At 39.9% G+C, this 23,524-nt stretch overlaps 2 protein-coding genes across 3 annotated transcripts; both read left to right on the top strand.

The window, feature by feature from the left end:
• Nucleotides 1-639: 639 nt before the first annotated feature.
• On the top strand, nucleotides 640-2,414 carry LOC132148510 (GTP-binding protein Rhes-like). Its single transcript, XM_059557199.1, has 2 exons — nucleotides 640-1,553; nucleotides 1,654-2,414. The coding sequence occupies exons 1-2, from the start codon at nucleotides 1,010-1,012 to the stop codon at nucleotides 2,160-2,162; spliced, it is 1,053 nt and encodes a 350-aa protein (XP_059413182.1). The 5' UTR covers nucleotides 640-1,009; the 3' UTR covers nucleotides 2,163-2,414.
• Nucleotides 2,415-15,405: 12,991 nt separating this feature from the next.
• LOC132148831 (ankyrin repeat domain-containing protein 40-like) lies at nucleotides 15,406-22,131 on the top strand. 2 transcript variants are annotated; one of them, XM_059557563.1, is made up of 6 exons: nucleotides 15,406-15,539; nucleotides 17,018-17,166; nucleotides 18,412-18,782; nucleotides 18,825-18,957; nucleotides 19,949-20,130; nucleotides 21,943-22,131. In XM_059557563.1, exons 1-6 carry the CDS (start codon nucleotides 15,406-15,408, stop codon nucleotides 22,087-22,089), a joined length of 1,116 nt encoding a protein of 371 aa, XP_059413546.1. In that variant the 3' UTR covers nucleotides 22,090-22,131. The 2 variants fall into 2 exon arrangements, with proteins under 2 accessions (XP_059413546.1, XP_059413545.1); XM_059557562.1 differs by having other exon boundaries at nucleotides 18,412-18,957.
• The last annotated feature ends 1,393 nt before the right edge of the window (nucleotides 22,132-23,524 follow it).

Below are 23,524 nucleotides of genomic sequence, written 5' to 3'. Positions count from 1 at the left end.
TTTCCATCTGGAAATCATTCGGTTAATGAAAATTAAGCTGTGTTCAATAAATATTTTGGAAAGTCAGTCATTAGCAACCCCACAATTATCCAGACGATTGTTGAAATAAGCTGAAATGTTACCACCCACATGCTACTCATGCCTCTATACTGAAAGCTGCACATTGACGTATCTATTTCAAAAACAATATTATACAACAATTGGTTCTGGTTCATGTGTTGAATTATTTGAGCAGTGTGTTATAAGCACTGGAACTTTTAACTCATCATTTTGCTTGCCTTTTTACAGTATTTCAGACCTGAGTGGTGTGGGCCGTTCCAGACCGGCTTTTAGTTGTTTCTTTGCAACATGCAAATCTTGGTTGGAAAAACATTGATAATAATAAGAAATGTTTCTTGAGCAGCAAATCAGAATGATTTCTGAAGGATGGAGTGACACTGAAGAGTAATGATGCTGGAAAATTCAGCTTTGCATCACAGGAATAAATTACATTTCAAAATGTATTCATACAGAAAACTGATAATGAAATTGTAATAATAATTTCACAATATTACTGATTTTGTATATTTTTGATTTAATAAATGCAGTCAAAAACACTCAAAATCATGCTGTTGAGTTGCAGCTTACCACTTTTTACATTATTTTGTCAAGCATTTTTCAGTCCAAATTATGCTAGAAAATGTAAACTTTTGACTTCATCAGTACTGATAAGTAGGATCTAGTTCGGTATATTATAGCTGAATTTATGCAACGAATTTAACTGACAACACTCTGTAGCTAAGAATAGCCCAGATCCAAGTAACACTGCGGTGGGCAATACCTTAAATAGGCAGCAGAATTTTTCAGATTCACCAGACGAACCCAAAGCGTTGAATGACGCACCACACGAGACCACCCATCCATCATCAGCATATAAAAAGCACTGCGGGAACCGCGTACAAATCACTGCACCAAGAGTGCTGCGCGTCCCCTTCCGCCGTCCTGCCGACCACAGCACCAGCCGTTCTGGATGATACCAGCAAGGAGCATGGTGGTGAACACAACTGATAAAGCTCTTCTTTCAGTTGATGGCACCGCGATGCTCTCCTGTTGCAGCTATCACTCCGAAGGCACCGCAACAGTTGATATGCATTTGCAGTGCGCGTCGCACTGGAGACAACCACAGACAAAGATGCGAGTGGTGCGCTCCGCCAGCACTGGAAAGCGACCCTCGTCGTCTGAACGCAAATCCCGGAGATCTCTGGATCCTCTCTCCGCGCCTCAGCTCCATAAAACAAACCACATGAGATATGAGAGTAAAAACGACGAGCTGGTCAGCGTAAAACCAAGTCATTACCGGCGCATAGTTGTGCTCGGCGCGCCCCGAGTGGGTAAAACGGCGATTATCCGCCGTTTTTTGGGTGATGATGGATTCGAGGAACAGTACGAGCCAACGACCGAAGACTTTCACAGCAAACTGTACCACATCCGTGGAGAGCGATACCAGTTAGACATCCTGGACGCGTCCAAAGAGAGAGACTTTCCTGCCAAGCGAAGACTGTCTATTCTGACAGGTCAGTACGTGCACTTATTGTTACTTATTTACTACTTTTGGTTTAATTATAGCCCCATTTTTTCAGAGTTCTAATTTTACATGCTTTATGACCTCAACAGGTGACATATTCCTGCTGGTGTTCAGTGTGACTGATCGAGAGTCTTTCACGGAGATCTGCTCATTACGCGAGGAGATTTTCACTGCCAAATCCAAGTTGACCAAGTCCAAAGAAAACAGACAGCTTCCGCTTCTTATCTGTGGTAATAAAACTGACTTAAACTCCTCGAGAGCTTTGCAGCACTCTGATATTCGCCAGTCTCTTGGGGAGGACAGTGTCCTTTTTGAGGTGTCTGCTAAAGATTGCACCAACCTGGAGGAGATGTTCGAGACCTTGGCGGTGTTGGGAGGGCTCCCCACAGAGACCAGACCCTCTCTCCATCGAGACATCTCCATCCACACGTATCAAGCGCTGAGCAGCAGAAAGAGAAACAAAAGAGCCGTGCATGAGCCGTGTGGCGCGGTGCATCCGCTCGCCCGCAGACCGAGTTTCAGCAGCGATCTGCGGCGCGTGATGGGCCCGAGCACAGGTAAACGAAGTACACCTATTGAGAGGTGTCAAATACAGTAAAAGAGTAACGCTAGGGACTCTGTTTCAAACCTATGAATAATAATTATTCAACTACGTAAGAATTATTACATTCTAAGTCCCTGGCTGGACCTGAGGACAGATTCTACACATTGACAAAGTATTTGTGAAATGTATTTATTGTAACCCTGTTGGAAAATCGGGCTTAAGATAGTATAGCTGGTCAAAATTGGTCATTATCCGGCCATATTAATTGTTTTTTAGCACACTGTGGCTGGTTAACATGGAAGCCCGTTTCCGCCACTATATATATAGGCTATATATATTATAAAAGGTAATTGCGACTTTTTTCTTCTTCTCTGAATTTGTGATATAAACACGCAATTCTGAGAAAATAGTATTTTCCCCCTAATATTGCACTTTGTAACTCGCAGTTGTGCATTTATATCTTACAGTTATGTGGAAAAAAAGACAGAATTGTGAGCTAAAAAGTCGCAATAACATTTATTTTATTATTTATTATTTTTAATGTTATTTTTAATGGCGGAAACGACCTTCCGTGGGTTAACCACGCTGTAGAAAGTGGTAACAATTGTTACCCTAAAGAGCTATTTTTACCTGAATTTTTTTTTTATAAATGAATGCATTAAAGGCTGGATCATTGATGTTAATTAATATAGTTGACTTGAAAACCAGTTAATAGGCATATAGATGTTACCATTTTCAGGTTACCATTTTTTTTTTAAAGTTTAGCTGGTCTAGACTGGCCTTTATAGTTGGTGTAAACTGCTAGTTAAAGTCTAGTTTTGACTAGCTAAAAACTGTCCCAAAACGCACCTATGCATAAACTGCATTTTCCAACAGGGACATGTTGTAAAGCGAGTATGCATGATTTCTTTATAGTGAATATATTACCTCAGATTTGTTTGTACATTTCTTATACTAACTATAATTTATTTACCTATGTTACCTCAAATTTATTTCCACTTTGTCTTGTATTACAGACAACAATAAAAAAAAATAGTTGTCTCTAAAAAACATTGAGTCTTTCTCTGTCTCAAAATACTTTTGTTTTTTTTTGAACAAACAGTAGGCTATGTCCTTGCAAACAGTATGTCGCCTCAGTTGTACAAATTTTGAACACTGCTAATAAAAAATGATTCCTGCGCAACCAAATCAACATATTCGAATGATTTATGAAGGATCGTGACACAAACCGGGAAGAACACGTTTGAAAATGTAACGTCACCTTATTAATATTCATGAGCCAAGCTATATTCATACAGTGTCCCCCGCCTCACCTCAGTTTTGCAGACAGACAGTCCCAATCACGCCTCTGCTTTAAGGAGAAACAAGTACACTCACAATATGAGCATTTATGGGTGAATAACGGGAAGAAAGGAGTGGGTGGCTAAGCCATGGCTCTCATCATCTGCAAGAGCTTGAGTCATCATCACTATATGCTGGCATAAAATTCTCTCATATTAGTAAGAAAACGCACCCACGCACTCGTATGTGAATCCCTGACAATACAGTACCGTCACGCTTTGCATAACATACATTATAGAACACAGTGATAAATATGCCTACTTCAACTGTAGGAAAAGTAAGAATAGCACAAAGGTTTTAATGCATACACGGATATTTGCATAACTATTTGTTTGGTAGCGTTACGCAAAAGGCGTTCAGTACCATGGATAGCGACGCGCTCGTTTAAGTTGAATGCGTTTTCTGATATGAAAAGCTTGAAATTACTAAAAACTAACTAACAGTTTAGTTGCAAACTGTCATCCGTCTCTCTGCAGGTCTGTCTTCCTGCTGGAGAACTGCTTGTTGAAAAACATCCCCAATTCAAGCAGCATTGTGGGTAGGATGCTGTCCAGTAATGCTAAACCTTCCCAGGAACACTGCAAGCCCCTAAAACAAAGACAAGCTTCAGTGGGCTACTGGTGTATAACTGAAAATGCATATAAATCACACTTGGTTTGTTTAAAGATTAAAAACATACAGATAATATTTAAGAAGTAAACATTACATGTCATTAAGTATTAAAAGTCCCCCCTTCTTGCAATTACTGAACATTTTCTGACCCTCCAAATAAATCTGAATAAATCTGAAGGTGATAATAAATAGTGTGTAGATTTTCTTAAGGAAATTGTGGTTCATTGCTGGAGCTGATCCTGGAGAACAGTACAGAACTAATTAAAGAGATACTACCCCAAATAATAAAACTGTGTCATTATTTATGTTGTTCCAAATCTGCATTTAGTCATTTATGTTCGGAAGTATAATAAAGCAAATTATTTGTCGGTATCTCTACACACTGACACTCTTTCATGGTTGGGATTCCAAGGAATATAACGTTACTTGTTAAAGTTGTAGTAGGAGCATCTTTTCAGGCAATAGGCTCACTGTAGAAAAATAGTTCAGACAGGAACCCCTTGGCAAGTTTACTTGAGTTTATTGAACACAATTTATCTTTGGCGGTATGGTTCCTTATGGGGGTTCTTGCTCCCAGAATAATAGAACATACAAGAGCTTTAACATTAACCCCCCGGAACCATGAGTTTAGAAATACATAACAATAAGACTTTTAGTAATGTCTTTAAAGCAAACAGTGATAATCATGGAGATGTGGCAGTGGGATGTCTATCCTGTAGCCTGGTTATGAGGATGGGTGTCTCTCCGCAGTGAGGTCCATACCAGCTAAGATTTTGGAAGCCTTAGTGATCTGAAACAAAGAAGAGGACAGCCAGAAGGTGCGCAGTAATGTGCTCATGCTTATAATGGGGAGGGAGGGAGGGTTGCGAGCTGTTGAGCATACTTACTGAGCAGTAGTGCCACGTATATATATGTCCCGTGTCTAATAGGAGAGAGGTGGTGGTTGGAGCGATTTGACAGCTGACCTCATCAGCTGTTCACAGCCTTGCCTCCGTGGCCTGACTGAACTAACACTGCGCTCGATGAATACAGACAGACCAAACAGGATACATTTAACATTCAGCACATTTGCCAATGACAATCAGGTTTAGACACTCGCTCATATGAACATTAAGTGAGGGTTCATCTGCATGATCGATGATATCAACAGCATAGATCCGACCATCTGTTTGCCGCGTTCCGAGGGGTAAAATACAATTTTGAAATGTGTTATTTTTAATTACTTTGGATTTTTGTCATATCCTTAGGATTTTTTTTTAGTTGGTCATCTGTAATCAAAAAATCTTAAAGCAAAAAAAGAGCAATAAAAATGCATACCATATTAACGGATCAAAAGTATTAACTAATATAAAATACCATGGATACCCGAACGGTGGCGTCCTACTTTTTTCTGAAGAATGTACAGTTTTGGTTACCGTTGACTTCCACTGCATGGGGGAAAAACAAAGTCGTCGTGACATTTTGCCAAGTATGGTTACCCATACTTGTAATTGGTGCTCTGCATATAACCCATCCAAGTGCACACACACACAGCAGTGAGAAGTGAACACACACCCAGAGCAGTGGGCAGCTATAGATCCAGCACCTGGGGAGCAAGTGGGGGTTCAGTGCCTTGCTCAAGGGCACTTCAGCCATGGGTATTGAGGGTGGAAGAGAGCACTGTTCATTCCCTCCCTTCCACCTACAACTCCTGCCAGCACTGAGACTCGAACCGACAACCTTCTGGTAACTAGTCCAGCTCTTTAACCAGTAGGCCACAGCTGCCCCAACACACCTATGCATTTCTTCAAAGTATCTGTGTTCCACTTCTGAAAGTCAGTCATGCAGGTTTGGAACAACATGTGGATGAGGAAATGATGACAGGGATTCGTTTTTGGATGAATCGTGATTTTAAGGGGTTTTGTGCAACTGGGCCCAGACCTTCTGTAGTTTATGTTGGGCTGAAAATTAAATCTGTTGTTTTTATAAAGCATCTTTTCTTTTAAATATGATAATAATGGTTTATGTCAGTGTGACGAGTCAGCTGCCTCCTCCCTGATTGTCACCGGCACCCCGTCCTAAATCGCCGCCCTTCACCAGGCTCCCGACTAGAGTGGGTGTGTGAGAGGAGGGGCGCTGGACGAGTCAGGGCTGGCGGTGTGTGATGGGGCACACCTGAAAGAAATGGAGCCTCATCACCGCCGCTGTTTAAAAGCCCAACGCGCCTCTCCTCGGGAGACCGGTCTCTTCCCCGTGCATGCACACTGGTGTCCTCGTGGGTCCAGAAAGGGTGCGTTGAGGGACTCCCGCGCCACCAGAGACGTGAGCTGCCGGACCCGCGATCTGGATGGGAACCGCACCCGTTTACACGGCCGTCGGGCCAGGATGCCGGGCCGTCCATCCCCTGCCAGCCAGTGGCGCCCCCAGAAAATTTTAACAGGGGTGGCCAAATGAGGCCACAGTAAATTTTTGGGGTGGCACATTAAAATAAAGAAAAAAAAAATTAAAGGTTTGCAATATAGACAAAAGTTATATATATAACGATAATTACACTATTTTGCTGAGTGTTATTGTGTTGATATCTTATTTTTAATTGTGCTGACACCTGATTTTTTTTTTTTTTTTTACCTTTACACCATTGTTTCTAAAAGTGTGCACCATATTTTAGGTCAAATATTTGCATTTGGGCTGTTACCAAGCAAATGCAATCAGTATTAACAAAATTGATCTTTGCAATGCAGATAAAAAAGAAGCTGCATCTGAAGTGCTATTCAGATGTTTTTACACACTGTTTAATGCAGCTCCGTGGAACATGGAATACTTTAACCTGCAGTTACAAATGAATAAATAATGTTTTGATATTTTAAAGATAAAACATTGAAAACTGATGTTTGAAATTATTAAAAAAATGAAAAGGTTCCATTAAATGTGAAATTAAAACCGCCAATAGGTGGCAGCGAGTCACTGTTAATAAGTGAGTCATTGCGATTGAACCGAATCATTTAAACGGTTGATTCATTCAGGAACGAAACACTTTAATGTTGCTCAGAGACGCAAAACTGTGGCTGCAGCAGGTGCTGCACTTTTTTTTCACTTCTTAAACTATTGTGAATTTACATTCTGCATTTAAATTAATAGGACCTACTGCAAATAATCCTAGGGGTGGCCGCAGGGGTGGCCAGAGTTTAGGCCACCCCTGGCCACCCCTTGGGGGCGCCCCTGCTGCCAGCGCCGCGGCCAACGAGAGAGATGAGAGGAAGCCGCCGCCCCTCGCGCCCCGGACCGAAGAGGGGAGCACGGGCGGCCGCCGGACTCCGCCCCTTACCTGGACCCTTCCTCCATGAACACTGCCCGACCCACACGAACCCCGCAGCACGACGGGGACAACAGATTCCATGTTTATTTTGGACACTCTTCCCCTTTGGCCACTTTTATCCCCAGTTTTATTTGATTTCTGTTAATAAGCCTCTCCGAGGCCTGACGCCACACCCACTGTGTCTGTCTTGTGCTCCTCCCGTCACAGTCAATGTGTATTGATCAAAATATAACTGAATATCAATGGCTGCGGCTAAAAGACATTGTACAGCCAAATATTATGCAGAGTAGGCTACGGTGTAACTTACGGTTGAACTTACGGGTTCAAACTTAAATAGCTAGCTATAAAAGTGCCCTTATAAAGGCTGAATATTTACAGACAAGAAACAATCAGTACTCGAATAAAAGCAGAGAATTTGCAGTGAATGTGAGTGAAGTTAAACAGACTTCACATTAACCTTCATATGTAGTCTTTTGTGTGTGTGTAGCATTTTAGGGTAAGAGTGCTTTCAAAGTAGCCTACAAGTTCTTGGTCATTGCATTATTCATAGGTACGCGCTTTTCCAAAGAAATTGTCATTTTGAACAAAATTCTATTAATTGCTCAACTCAGAAACAATTTAATTTAGAGCTGAGGTCACGCAGGCCATGCGGGCTTAATAAATATTGTTAAAATAATAGCTAAATAAAATCCACATAATCATTTAAAGTGACGTGACATACAGCCAAGTATGGTGACATACTCAGAATTCGTGCTTTGCATTTAACTCATCCAAAGTGCACACACACAGCAGTGAACACCCACACACACACAGCAGTGAACACCCACACACACAGCAGTGAACACCCACACACACACAGCAGTGAACACCCACACACACACACACAGCAGTGAACACCCACACACAGCAGTGAACACCCACACAGCAGTGAACACACACACACAGCAGTGAACACCCACACACACACAGCAGTGAACACCCACACAGCAGTGAACACACACACACAGCAGTGAACACCCACACACACACAGCAGTGAACACACACACACAGCAGTGAACACCCACACACACACAGCAGTGAACACGCACACACACACAGCAGTGAACACCCACACACAGCAGTGAACACACACACACAGCAGTGAACACCCACACACACACAGCAGTGAACACGCACACACACACAGCAGTGAACACCCACACACAGCAGTGAACACCCACACACACACAGAAGTGAACACCCACACACACACACACAGCAGTGAACACCCACACACAGCAGTGAACACCCGCACAGCAGTGAACACACACACACAGCAGTGAACACCCACACACACACAGCAGTGAACACGCACACACACACAGCAGTGAACACCCACACACAGCAGTGAACACCCACACACACACATCAGTGAACACACACACACAGCAGTGAACACGCACACACACACAGCAGTGAACACGCACACACACACAGCAGTGAACACCCACACACACATCAGTGAACACACACACACACACCGTGAACACACACACACACACACCGTGAACACACACCCGGAGCAGTGGGCAGCCATTTATGCTGCGGCGCCAGTTGGGGGTTCGATGCCTTGCTCAAGGGCACCGAAGTCGTGGTATTGCCGGCCTGAGACTCAAACCCACAACCCTAGGGGTTAGGAGTCAAACTCTAACCACGAGGCCATTAAAGTTTGCTAATTCACTAAAATTAACTAATTAAAAATAACAAATATTTAAGTACAGTGCAACACTTCTGACAGAGCACAAAAGAAGATATTCTGAAGAATGCTGGCGGTACCCATTGGCTTCCATAGTATGGAAAGAAAAATGCAAAATGCTGTGGCAGTCAATGGCTTACTAACAACTGTTTGTTTACTAGCATTCTTCAAAAAATCTTCTATTGTGTTCAGCACGAGAGAAACACATACAGGTTTGGAACAACTTGAAGGTGAGGAAGTTCCAGAATTGTAAGTTTTGGGTGAACTAGGCTGTCCCATTCAATTTTAGTTCAAGCCTATTTTTTTTTTAATTAGGCTGCATACCATAAATTGATTCCTGCTACTAAATGCTAATTGTCTAAGGACTTACTTAAAGTACCATATTGTGAATATAATCTTTTGCAGTATTGAGGCATATAGTATTATAAGCTGCAGAATGTAAAGCCAGACATCTATCTCGATGTGTCTCAGAGCTGGAAGAACTCAGAGTCATGTAACCTTATCGTGAACATCAACATGATGCACATCTCACCTCTGGCCTGCACAACACTATCAAGCTAGCTTGCTTTTGTTTCTCATTCTCTACATTTGTTGCATATCTGCATACTAAATCAAACATTTTTTTCTCTCTTGTTTTAGGGTTTATTAAATGGTGTTGGAAAAATACCGAAGCCACTAGGATTGCTTCTGACTCATGGGGTATTTGCAGCATGTTGAGCTAAAACACCTTCGATTAGTATGCATGTGGTTACATCTAATGGCTTGCATCTGATGTCGTTTTTCTTTCAATGGATCACTTACTCCTCCGAGCAATTTTGAATTTGCTTGAGATATAGGTCAGTGATAAAGGAAACAGCTGGCAAAGGTTCAGCATCTATATTGCCTAAGATTCTTGATGAAAAAAAATTTTTTTAACTGGTATTTTCCACGCCACTGAAAGATATTTTTTCTTGTTTTAAGCATAAACTATAAATTGATTTATGATTTAATATTTAATAGACCTAATAGTCATTTTGCTTCAATTGAATGCTTCATGTTTAAGGAACGTTTAGATATTTGTACTATAAAAGCAGACGAAAAGGAGAGAGTCAATCCATTTTTTTTTTGCTGTGTGAATTCCAAAGGATAACATCAAGTTCTCTTGCAGTTTTACCCAGGATCATGATGTCCAGAGTGGGGTCTAAGAGAGGTGTCATTCCTGAAAACCCTAGGCCAAAGGAAATGGACTGCGACTGGAGGAAATTCTAAGCGTTTTATTACAACATTTTATAGCTTAATTCAAAATCTGGTGCATGATGAAAATATACTTCAAGATGCTACACATGGTCCATGTCAAGCCTCCCTTGCCTGCTTCTGTTCATGGAAAATCTTCCTCTGAAGGTTTTTGCTAGAGGCTAAAATCCAATGCTTGGCCATGATCCATTGCAAATTAATCTGACATCATGCCTTATACACCTCGTCCTTGCTATCAAAAATTATGAACTTGATAGTGTGATGATTCACTGCCTTGAGTCATCAAAGGCTTGTAAATTCGTTTTTTGATTTTCCAGGTTGATATGAATGCCAACAACAAGTGCTTCCTGTTTCACAAGGACAACGTTGTCTAATAATACATCAGTTTGCACCATAGACAGTAAAAGAAATGGACACAGCGACCCCATTGGAACTCAATTGAGACAAGTGAAGCCCATTTTTAGCGATTTTTTGCACTTCCGTTTCGGATGCGCAGACTCAAACTAAGCTTGATGACGTCAGCAACCTGCCTGACAGATGTAAATCTTCTAGTAGCTGTGCGTGCAAACTGCCATCGTTAATCTTGCAGAGACGGCGAGCTTGAGCGGGGAGTTCTTTGGCGTGAGTGAGCAGGAGTAAGTATTCTGATTAATTATTTTGTATAGTATTTTAAAATGGGCTTATCTCTTCTCCCCGATTACCTGCGAGCTTCTCCTCCTGTCTGTATGGTAATTTCTCTACTGTGCGACAGAGAGTCGAGTGGTTATGACGCAATCGTTAGCCTATTTTTACAAAAACTGTTTCTACGGGGCCATAATGTAACATAGAAGGTAATGGAGCCCTTTATACATTGTCGTGTATCTTTAGAAATAAATGATGGACAAATGGAGCCTTTAAACCCCTCTGATGTAAAGGTATTCGCTGTTTAAAGTGACGCCAAAATGAATGGGAGTCAATGGGATTCTTATGCAAGTGAAGTTCTGCTACAAGATGGCGGCACGCGGCCGACTTCAACTTTCGGTCGACTTCCTTCCCGCTAGTGATGGCAAAATCGAGGCCTCGTGAACCAATGAAACAGTTGAACCAAATGTGCCATATTGTTTCGAGGCTTCGAATCAATCCGACACCCGTCTCAACGGTGACACCTAGTGGTCACTTGCAGGTGTTGATCTGAAACAACCTTGACGAGCCATTAAAAAAATGTGTTGTTTTTTTATTATTATAATGTTCTAATATGTGAAGCTTGTAACCTATAGGCTCCTCACTGTGCATAATGTTATTTTGGTCATGAAAAATGAATATTAATAAAAGAAATCAAGCCACAATGTCTCACTTTTTTAGAGATTTTTATTCAAAAATATTAATTTATCTGCTGTGGAAGGACTTAGCCTACTTCTTTTTTTACAGATAATTTCTCCAGCCTTTGAAAAAATCCTCTCACAAGGGACACTTGTTGCTGGCATACAAAGATATTTTTTTGCAAGGACATACAAATGAGGAAAGATTACTGCTCTCTCTTTCCAGTAAGTTAGTGGATCATGAGTTCTGGGCAAATACGCATCGTTGATGTATTTTTTCACTTCCACTGTGGCATCAGCTGTAGCATTGTGTATCATCTTGGTTTGATGGATGCGAGTATCAAAAAGTTCCCATAAACTGTCCTGTGTTTCTACTGGTGTTGATGTTGATGGTGATGATGATGATGATGGGTGTGATGTTGACATTTCTGGGTCTGAATAAAAATGAAAACAGCAATTAGTAACAAATCCTAAACTGACGACATATATGAAGGATATATTATATTACATGATTCAGATTACATAACATAACACAGACTGAAACTGCTCACCAGGATTTGTGTATGAACGCATCAGTGAAGCACACTCCAGTGTGATCCGTTTTCAGCTTCCTGGGCTTTGGCAGCATTTCCAAATGCCACATTTTTGAACCTTGGGTCCAGCAGTGTAGCCAGTGCCAAGGCTCTAAAACTCTCATAACCTCCACATCTGGAGTGCAGACCTTCTTGCAGATGTGAGCCTATGAGCCAAAACAGGAGAAACACATATTTATAATAATGACAATAATATGACAGTTATGGCCAATCACATGGGTAGTATGGTCATTGTGGCCTACCTAATTGAACAGTTGATTCCTGCGTTGCATTTCCTTTTTTCTGTGCAAGCTTGTGCTGCAACATCCTGTACAGTGGTATAAGCTTTGAAGCAGACACTCTCTTTTCCTCTGACATCTCTGTTGTTGCGAGTTTGAATGGTTGCAGTATTGACAATGATTGTTCAATAATGTCATAATCAATACTTGTCAGGGGAGCAGTATCATTGTTTAAGTTGGAAAGTGCAGCAGCCACTGGTTCACGTTGGTCATACAAGCGCTGTAGCATGTCAAATGTGCTGTTCCATCTCGTGTCAACCTCCTGTATCAGTTTCAGAGTTGGTCTTCCCATCAAGCTCTGCATCTCCACAAGCTTGTCCTTTGCTTTGCAGCTGGATCTGAACAACCCCACTATCTTTCTGGCCTTCTGGCGTATTTCATTGATGACTGGGGTTTGATCTAGTGCCTTTTTCACAATCAAATTTAAGGTATGAGCAAAACATGGGACATGGCGAAGGTGGAGTAGCTGGGCACTTAGGATCATGTTAGATGCATTGTCAGTCACCATGCAATGAACTTTGGAGGTTATTCCCCACTCAGCCATTAGCAAGGCTTTAGCCTCCATGAGATGCTGGGCTGTGTGGGTTTGGTAAAACCTCCTTACACCCAGTACAACAGTTGCCATTTTTGCCTCTGGTGTTATGTAATGGCAAGTCACACCAAGATATCCATCCATATTAATGGAGGACCACATGTCAGCTGTAAGGCTAACAAATTCGGCCTTTTGTAGGTCCTCCATTGTCTTCTCCTTGGCTTTGTTGTACTTTTCGCTGACCATTATTTTAAGCACCTTCCGGGATGGGAGGACATAGCTTGCATCAAGCTTGTTCACAAATGCCCTGAATCCCTCATCGTCCACGATGGTGAAGGGCTGCAGATCCTTCACCACCATGTTTATAAGAGCCTCATCCAATTCCCTCTGTCTGACTTTTAAAAGAGAAGACAAAACATACTTTCAGACAAATACATTGGAAAAATACAGCTTCAATTAGTGCACATCTATTAAAAGTATAGCCTACTGGTTCATTATTTGGAAACCTTCCAGTGTTTATAATCAGTGCTTTATATAACTTATAAACTTTATAAACAGTGTCCCAAAAGGTTGTAATTATATTTCAATTATAATTATATCCCAAACAATGCATACCTTGCTTAGATGGCCCAGCAGTGTCAGTAGCAGGCCTAGGTACAGGGGGAATGCCATCCTCTGCACCCTGCAAAATGGCAGGATGAGTGCTCCTCAAATGGCGCATCATGGATGATGTATTGTTGCAGTAGGCTAGCTGCCGATCACAATACACACATCTCACTTTATTTGGGGTTTCTAAATGGAAATGCTCCCACACCACAGATGTACGGCATCTCTTCTGGGGAGCTTCCATTTTATCTATCTATCCAAATCTATCTATCTATATATGAATCGATCTATGTATCTAGATATGTATCTATAATCTATGTATCTATATATGTATCTATCTATAATATATGTATTTATATATGTATCTGTAATCTATCTATATATGTATCTATCTATTAATCTAGCTGTCTATATATATTTATATCTATGTATCTATTAATGTGTCACTATATGTATACTCTGTCTGTCTCTAGCCTCTCAGTCAATGTGTTGTGTAAATTTAAATGTAAGTCTAAATTGCCTATAACTAATCAAATCGCACTATGTCACTATATCACCAAAAATCCGCTATCTCAAAGTCAAACTCCTCTCACAAAAACCCACGAGGTCAAAATGCGTTTATTTCACTTTTATACAGATGTGCGATTGTGTGGTCTGTTCCCGACCGTTCCAATCAAACGCTGATTCGGCGGACCACACCTGATGAAAGAATTAGTGAAACACTTCGAGGCTTCGTTTGGTCATAGTCACGTGACATGGGTGTTTCGAATCACGCTTCGGATCAGTGTTTCGACACATCTGCGCTTCGGGATCTCGCAAAGCTTCGGAACATCCAAAAGTTTCGCTTCAGCCATCCTTACTTCCCGCCTGGTTTGCACAGTATCACACTGTATCTAGATTTAAGTGGACTGAATAATACTTCAGCTTTTCTGAAATTTGTTCTTGTAGGATGTATTTTTTTCACACTAAAAGAAATTAATAGGCAAATGTTATCTGATTTATAGATTGGCAGTGTTATTTAAAGATTGACCATGTTAACCGTGTAGTTTCTAGCAAAATCCAATTGTTTTATATTCAAGAAACCTGATGAAATGTTTATCTTGAATGCAACGGAAGTTTCTTCGGATGTGCTTTTGAGCTAAATGCATAAATGTTTATTTTTATCACATCGGTGGGTAACATGAATTCAAACCTCAACAAACATCATTTTAAATATTTGAATGCCAATATCTAAATATGTAAATTATCACATTTCAAGGCAAAATATTTGTGAGTCCTTGTTTGAAATGTAATGAAACTACACTACACATTTAACTGCTGCTCTTCCGTGATCCTCCTTGATCAATAAATAGCTAATATCAGTTTATTAACTTGCACAGAGTCTGTTTATTGACTACAGATTTGTCTTCCTTGAACCCTGGACTCTTATCTTAGTTGTGAAGAATGATTTATTATCGTCAGTAGGAACCAAAGATCATGATCTAAAGGTGTTACACAGAAAACTGCCCCCAACATGGGAGGTGCGGCGCATACGAGTGGATTACAGTAGTCGGCGAAAGATTATTTGAACACAGCCCGATTTATTACACCGTGCCGTTTTGATCTGATTTCAGTCTAGAGACTGTAAATAGACCCGTCTGTCGAAAATCATCCAGAACAGGCAACAGTTTAAGCCACTGCGGAGCAAGTTGAGTGTCTATTTTTGTCTCCGGTCTTAAAAGCACAGTGTGTGTCAGTTCGTATGAAGCTTGCATTTCCTTTAAGACTTGAATAATGTCAACGACATCGCTGGATATAGAGCTGCAGGAGCGTCTGAGAGAGGCCAGTGCCATCGGAGACATTGAAGAGGTGAAGACTTTAGTGGAGAGCGGAGTCAACATCAACTCTCAGAATGAGATCAACGGGTGGTGCGTATCAACACCTCCAGACGGTTATACTAACCTTTTCCTAAACAGACTTTATTCTTAATTACCTGACAGACAGTGAAAACATTAGTGGAGTGAACATAGGAATAGTACATCCTGAAATGAAAACTAGTACTCACCTTCAGGTCATCCTAGATGTAGTTTCTTCATTGAAACAGATCAGGAGAATTCCATCACTTGCTCACCAGTGGATCCTCTGTAGTGAATGGGTGCCGTCAGAATGAGAGTCCAAACAGCTGTTAAAAACATCACAGTAATTAGCATGAGAATACAAGTGCATAATAACACTTCCTCCCTGTTGTCCTCTCACATCGACATATTTGTGCAGTCAGAACTGCTTTCGCTTGTAAATGCTGCTTGGCATGTGCAGATTTCTCTCCCGATTCAGACAATAATACTTTATTTTACTGGAGGAAGTGATATTATGGACAAAACGCTTGTATTTTCAAGTTTGAAACATCTTGGTGGATTTGTTTGTGTAGAACAAGAGGATTTTCACTTCATTAGAGTCATGTCAATTACTGGTGGATTATGGTGAAGTTTTTAATCAGCTGTTTGGACTCTCATTCTGACGGCACCCATTCACTGCAGAGCATCCTTTGGTGAGCAAATTATATAATTATAAAATTTTATAATATTTTATAGTTTTCACTTCACAAGATGTTAATTGACAGACTGGAGTTGTGTGGATTACTGGTTGATTATTGTAATGTTTTTATCAGCTGTTTTGGACTCTCATTCTGACGGCACCCATTCACTGCAGAGGATCTATTAGTGAGCAACTGATGTAATACAAAATCTAAATCTGTTCCCTTGAAGAACTAATCTTGTCTACATCTTGAATGTCCTGAAGGTGATGAAAGTTTAATTTCAGTGCAAACTACTCATTTAGTCTTACCCCAGTTGCTCCTCAATGAAATCGTTCCTTTCTTTTTCTTACATTAAAACACTTTCATTTTAATATGCAGAGGCGACACTGGATCAACCAATGGTGTGGATTTGGGGCGGGGCCAAATGTGTTAGGCGGTTTGTAATTGGTTGTCCTTTGCTAATCAACTCTCTACCTTCTAGCACCTGATTGCTTTACTTTGTGTAACATGTACATTGCTTAAATGTGGTTTTAATAGGGTTTAAAATGCATAAGCCCAGGGTCATGATGTAATGCAGGAAGCACTTTATAATGTGCAGAGCAGGACTGAGGAAATCGGAGTAGCTTATGAGCTCTGTAGATAAGCCCTTACCTTTCATCTAGCCTGGTAACATTCCTGACATGCTCTTGGTTTTCTAACTATGGATATTTGTTGAACGACTGAACGGAGGTGTTAGATTTGTCCTGACATTCATGCCAAGCATTGACTGCTTTGTTTTAGTAATGCCTGAATGCATTCAAACTCATTTTTCTGATGCAATGCACATTGCAAACCATGTTTAAGTAGTTCTGATGTCCCTTGCTCCTCCAGGACGTGTTTGCATTGGGCCTGTAAAAGAAACCACAAACACATCGTGACCTATCTGTTGAACGCCGGAGCCGACAAAGACATTCTGACAGCGAAAGAAGAGTTAGCCGTTCAACTCACTTCCAAACCTGAAATCAGAAGACTGCTTGGGGGTATGTTTTCAGAAATCCTACCTTCTGTATCACAGGATATGATGTGTTCGGTGCTCTGATACCTTCTATAAGTCTAGATATTCACAGTCTGTAGCCTAGTAATGTAATGTTGACTGGAATCTGTACACTAGAACAGAGTTTCTCAACTCTGGCCCGCGAGGTCCACTTTCCTGCAGCGTTTAGCTTCCTGTAACTTTCTAGTGATCCTGAAGACCTTGTTTAGCTTGTTCAGGTGGGTTTAATTAGGGTTGGAGCTGGAGGGCCAAAGTTGAGAACCTCTGTGTAAGAATAGAAACACAACATAAATACAAATCATGACCGATTCAGATGCATTCATGTGACTCATGTTTATGATACATTTGCATATTTAATCAAAAGTCTGTTTTTGTTTGGGATGCACAATATTTTATTGTCATATTGGTTGTCAAGTAATGTTAGAGATTTATTGTGATTATTATTTATCAGTATCGTCAATATTTGATAATTGATTTTGCATGGAGAGTTGTTCACCATTTCAATACTTAGATTTACCATTGCTGTCATTTAATCTTTAAAAACACTCATTTTTACACTTAAATGTGATCTTCAACATATCTCAAAATGATTATTACATTGTTTTTATTTACTTGTATTTTTAATATTTTTTTTATAACATTGTGATCTCCAAATTCATGTATAGCATTTAAAACTGTAGTTTTTATTATTATTATTTACATGTTTAGTCAGTGTTAACATGGTAAATTTACAATGCACGTTGAAGATGATTAAGATTTTAAAAAGCTAAATAAAAAATAATTTTAAAGATCTTTAAAACATGGTGTTACATTTAATTTTATTTACATTTTTAAAATATTGTGATGCCAAATTTGTAGCATTCAAAACTATATTGCTTTTAGTTTTTTAGTTTTTTTTTAGCTCAAATATTACAGAATTTATCAGCCATAACATTACAAATTTGCATCACTTCTCTTTGATGGGAATAAAAGTTATTAAATGCAAATTTAAGACATTTCCATATTTCAATTTTGACACATTCATCAACTTTTTAAAGCTTTAGCTTAAAGTTAACCTTTAAAAACATTGTTTTGTTTCAGTTATTTTACTTTTATCACTGCCAATTTGTCAATCTTTGGCCATAATGATAATTTATAATTGATTCATCAATTCATTAACATAATTATTCTACACTAAAGCAGAAAACCCCACTGTCCCTACACACATTCATGCTTGTCGATCTGTCTCCAGTGGAAGAGGAAGACGTGCCTGAGGTGAAGGAACCAGAGCTGCCAATCATCCCGAACTATCTTTCCAACCCGCCCTTCCTGTACAGCAAGATGGATAACGACAGCCTGAGCATAGCACAGCGAAACGGCACCAACAATCATGCAGAGCCCCTGGAGTCAGAACCAGCGACTTTATCACCGACACAAGAGCAGCAGCTTCCGCCTCCGCATCAGCAGCCCAAGAGCCTTTACTCAGACAGCCAGAGCCAGCAGGAGTTACCCTTCATCCCCGTGATGGAGCAGAACGGCCGGCCCATGGAGCTCTCCTCAGAGACCCCTCACACCAACCACTGCGAGTTTGCACACCCTCATCCCATAGCACAGAACGGCCCGGTGTGTCCCTCGCTTCCTTCTCCCAGCGGAGGCACCGGCCAGCCGCAGGGCCCCAGTGCCACGGTCACCCGGCAGCCGTCCATCCCGCAGCAGATCAACTGCTCCCAGCTTCCGGGCTCCATGCCGGCCTTCCAGCCGTTCTTCTTCACCAGCACTTTTCCTGTTAATGTACAAGGTACAGTGTGGATTTATCAGGAAGCTTGTCGGTCAGTGAACTAGTCGGTGAAGAGTATCTAAAGGCCCTTTCATATGACTCAATGCACCTCTGCTTTGACCTCCACATGAAAAGCGTTGCAGATAGCATTGCTGAAAGGAGATCTTATGAGGTTGCTTGGTAGCAAGAAAGCAGATCGTGTGGGATACACTGTAAATAATGAAAATGGGGAAAGAAAATTGAAAAAGTAGCAATAATCGGTTACTATAAATTACTAAAGTTTTACTTTAAATAGGTTTTTATGAATTTAAATTCATAATTACATTTATACATAAAATTATACATATGTGTGTGTGTGTGTGTGTGTGTGTGTGTATATATATATATATATATATATATATATATATATATATATATATATATATTAGTAACACATTAATGCTAATGAATTTTTTTACACACTATCTTTTAGTCTCTTATGCTCGCCAAAGCTGCATTTATTCAGAAACTGAGTGAAAACAATTTAGTGAAATATCATTACAATTAAAATGATTGCATGTGTATTTTAATGTTCAAAAATGTAATGTGTTCCTGTGATCAAATCTGTATTTTCAGCATCATTACTCCAGTCTTCAGTGTGTCACATGATCCTTCAGAAATCATTCTATGATGCTGATTTGTTGCACAAGAAACATTTCTTATAATGTTAAAGAAAAGTAGGAAATTGACACCTTTTTTTTTTTCCAGGATTCTTTGAATAGAAAGGTAAAATAGCATTTATTTGAAATGGGAATCTTTTTTAACATTATAATTGTCACTTTGGATCAAGTTAATTCATCCTCACTAAATAAAAATATACATTTTATAAAAAATTAAAATACCTCCACTAAAAGATCTCCACTAACAGGTTTGCGCACTCTTTCTTTAACTGCACAAGCGCTCAAACAGACAGGTTTGAGGAATGCAGAGAGATTCCTCGAGTCCCAGTCTCAGACATGCCGTCTCTTTTCAGAGCTCGTCCTGAAGGTGCGCATCCAGAACACCAACGTCAGAGAGAACGACTTCATCGAGGTGGAGCTGGACCGGCAGGAGCTGACGTACCGCGGCCTCCTCCGTGTTTGCTGCCGCGAGCTGGACATCAGCGCAGAACACGTGGAGAAGATCCGCAAGCTGCCCAACACTATGCTCAGAAAGGTGAGGCCTGAACCTATTAACAGCTAAGTCAAGTCATCTGCCTCACAGCCTCCTGCCTTCAGAGACTAGTAAACTAACAGAGACGGATCCTCTGACTGATTTGGATGCTCTACATAAGCAGTACACCAAAACTGTAGCAGCTCCACTTACATTAAACCAGTTTGGCATTTGCTGTCAGACACATGAAAATTTTAAAGAAAGTTTTAATTTCTTTTAGTTATAATTTATTTGAATTATTTTATTATTTTTATTTGATTATAATTGAATTAATTTATTTTCAATTACAATCATTTCACTTTTCATCGATAGTTTTGGGGTGTTTAATTGGAAAAATTACAGCCCTAAATCTTATTGTAGATGTCAGAAACAATTTCTTAAAGGGGAAGAGGGAAACTTAAAGGGATAGTTCACCCAAAAATGAAAATTGTCATAGTTTACTCACAGCCAAAAATTTTCTTTCTTCTGCTGAACACAAAAGAAGATATTTTGAAGAATTTTGGTATTAAAAAAAAAAAAAAAGTTGACTGTAGCCATTGACTTCCATTGTATTTCTTTCCATACTGTGGAATTCAATGGCTACTGCGAACCGTTTGGTTACTAAAATTATTCCAAATATCTTCTTTCGTGTTCAGCAGAAGAAAGAAACAAATACATGTTTTGGAACAAATTGAGGGCGAGTGAATGATGACCGAATTTAAAACTTCTGATGTGAACTGTCCCTTGAATGAATTTGATTTTTACATATAAATGTGTACCCCTGATATTTGTATTCTGTCGTAACCATCTAAAAGCAATAAAACATTTGAATCTGTGCTACATTTAATAAATCATATTATGGGTTAAGAGTGTTGTTGGGCATGACGACAGAGTCATCCTGGTGCCAGTATTGTTGTTTGAGCTTTCCCTTGGATTAATACAAAGACATCACTTCCTGCACAAATGCATATGTCTAGCTGTTGAAGGAGGAATAGGGATTTTGATCTGTTCCTCGTGACTTAGTTAAGCCCTCTTAGACATCTTGATGATGCATAAAAGTGACATTCTGTTTGGTTAATGTTGAGCTGGTAAATCTGAGCAGTGCTTTTTAACATCAAGCTGTTCTAGCTGTAAAAGGAGCGGCAAACTTGATTCTAATGGCTGAAATCTGATAGTACTTTTGGCCATTTTATCATATTAAACTGCAGACACTCGTGAAGTTGAGGTTTTACTGTTTTTAAACACAAATGATGGGTACAAAAGCCTCAGGCAAGAATTCCTTAGTGTTCCTGTAGCTCAAGTGGTAGAGCATTGCCTTGCCAAGCGCAAGGTTGGGGGTTCGATTCCCCGGGAACACATGATAGGTAAAAATTGATAGCCTGAATGCACTGTAAGTCACTTTGGATAAAAGCGTCTGCTAAATGCATGAATTTAAATTTACTCAGCTGAACAGCCCTAGTGCATCATGGGATGTTTCATTTGAGTTAAATATTGCATCGTACACATTTACAGCTGTTGCTTTCTTTCTTTCTTTCTTTTTTCTACACATGGTTGCCATCTTGGAAATATTAAGTAAAGCACTCAGCAGAAAATGTATCCATTTTAAGAGAAAGGTTCTGACTGGGGGATTTCCTAACATCTGGCAACCACACACATGAAAACTGCTTATCAATACAAGATAACACTACTCTCAGAGGAAAAAATATATACTGTATATTTTCATGATAAATAGCCAGTGTGCAAAAATTTCGAGAGAAGTATGAATTGTGATTTTAAACCCGTTTAATCGTACAACCCTATTTCAGTTCAGTCAAGTGTATACATGTTCTTTAACAGGATAAAGACGTGGCACGGCTGCAGGATTTCCAGGAGTTGGAGGTGGTGCTGGAGAAAACCGAAAGCTTGTCTCTGTTCTCTGGAGGTCAGGGAGGTCTGACTGACAGGCCCTGCTACAACATGAAGGCCTCCAGGCTCACCTACTAGCTTCACTACACAGACTCTGTTCACCTGCTTCCTGAAATCCCAAACGTTTCGGATCCCAAAATATGCTCCCGTCTTGGGTTGGTAAATGGTTCATATAACAAGTTAGCCTTATTCCTCCTCTCCTTCTCTAACAGATGCATCCTTAGTGCCTCCTCCTCCATTGTAACCAGCTTGTTCTTGTTGATTTGAGTACTCCAATCCATTCAGCTTACGACTTGACTTTGGAAAATATTGAAATGCATCACTTTTGCATCACTACCTTGCCTCTATATTATCTTCAGGCATTTCATCGTACATCCAAACAAATGTATACCATCTTATCGCAAGAGGTCTGTCCACCATGCTGGCCAATCAGTTGTTTAGTGGTTAATATGCCTTCATTGATTGGAGGAAGCCACTTTAATTTCATACCAATGCATTGAAATCAAAACCTCTTTTGTTTGTTCAGACAACTCTCTGTGCAATTTACCAAAACCTTGCCATTATCGGGGAAGCGTCCTTTATATCCAGCCCTTGAGAGTTCAGTGCTGTATTTTGAATGCTGTTCCTTCAGTCACTGTAAGCCAAATAACTCCTCCTATAAACTAGCATGGACTGTTTAAAATGGATCGGCCTCATGTGTGAACACAAAATGTCCTTTCTTTCTCTTGAACTTAATAATGTAGCAAAAGATTCCTTCGTTTTCCCCTATTTAGGAGCTGAATTGGAGATGAAAAATGGGATATTAACCACTGAGAGCTTCCAGTCAGGATCATATTGACTTCTCTGGAGTGCTTAGTTCTCACATATTTGAGAAGCAGGATCTGTGTTCAAGATAATAGAGGTAATAGTAGTGCCATTCTACTAAACGCTGCTTTATTGATCGTAGGCATTAAATAAATTCCTGGTCGCAGTTTTGGTGGGGATGCTTGAGGTTAGGTTTAGAAGCGGCGCATAAACACTACATTGTTGTAAATTAGCTTTTGGACTTGATAGAGATTGTGTTACTGTGAGAAGAATTTCTAAAGATTTGTCTTACGAATTGTTTTTAGTTTTCTCTGAGGGTTTGACTGTCTAACCAAGCATACGGTCATTAGACATTTGTTAACAATACGCTTCTGTTGTTGAGATGTAACATTAGCCTCTTGGAAAGACATTGATAAATTATTGACATGTAAAAGGTTTTTTTTTTATGTGCATAATGTTTTAAGGTTTTTTTTTTTTTTTGTATTCTATAATACTAGAATCTGAGGATTAAATGTATTATACGCTTCAGTTGAAAGGAAACCACCTCGATTTTTGTTCTTTCATATGTTCTCATTTAACTAAAAGACAGCTGGAAAACCATTCAATGGATTTTCTTGTGTTTTTTATGTGTATGGTTAACATGAATGACAGTTTACAGCATAGATTAATGCAATTTAAAATAAAAATATTACGTTTTTAAAATTGTTAA

This window comes from Carassius carassius, chromosome 9, assembly GCF_963082965.1.
Source record: "Carassius carassius chromosome 9, fCarCar2.1, whole genome shotgun sequence".
Lineage (NCBI taxonomy): Eukaryota > Metazoa > Chordata > Actinopteri > Cypriniformes > Cyprinidae > Carassius > Carassius carassius.
Note: the sequence above shows the minus strand (reverse complement) of the source record. Positions and strands in the feature narration are given on the sequence as shown.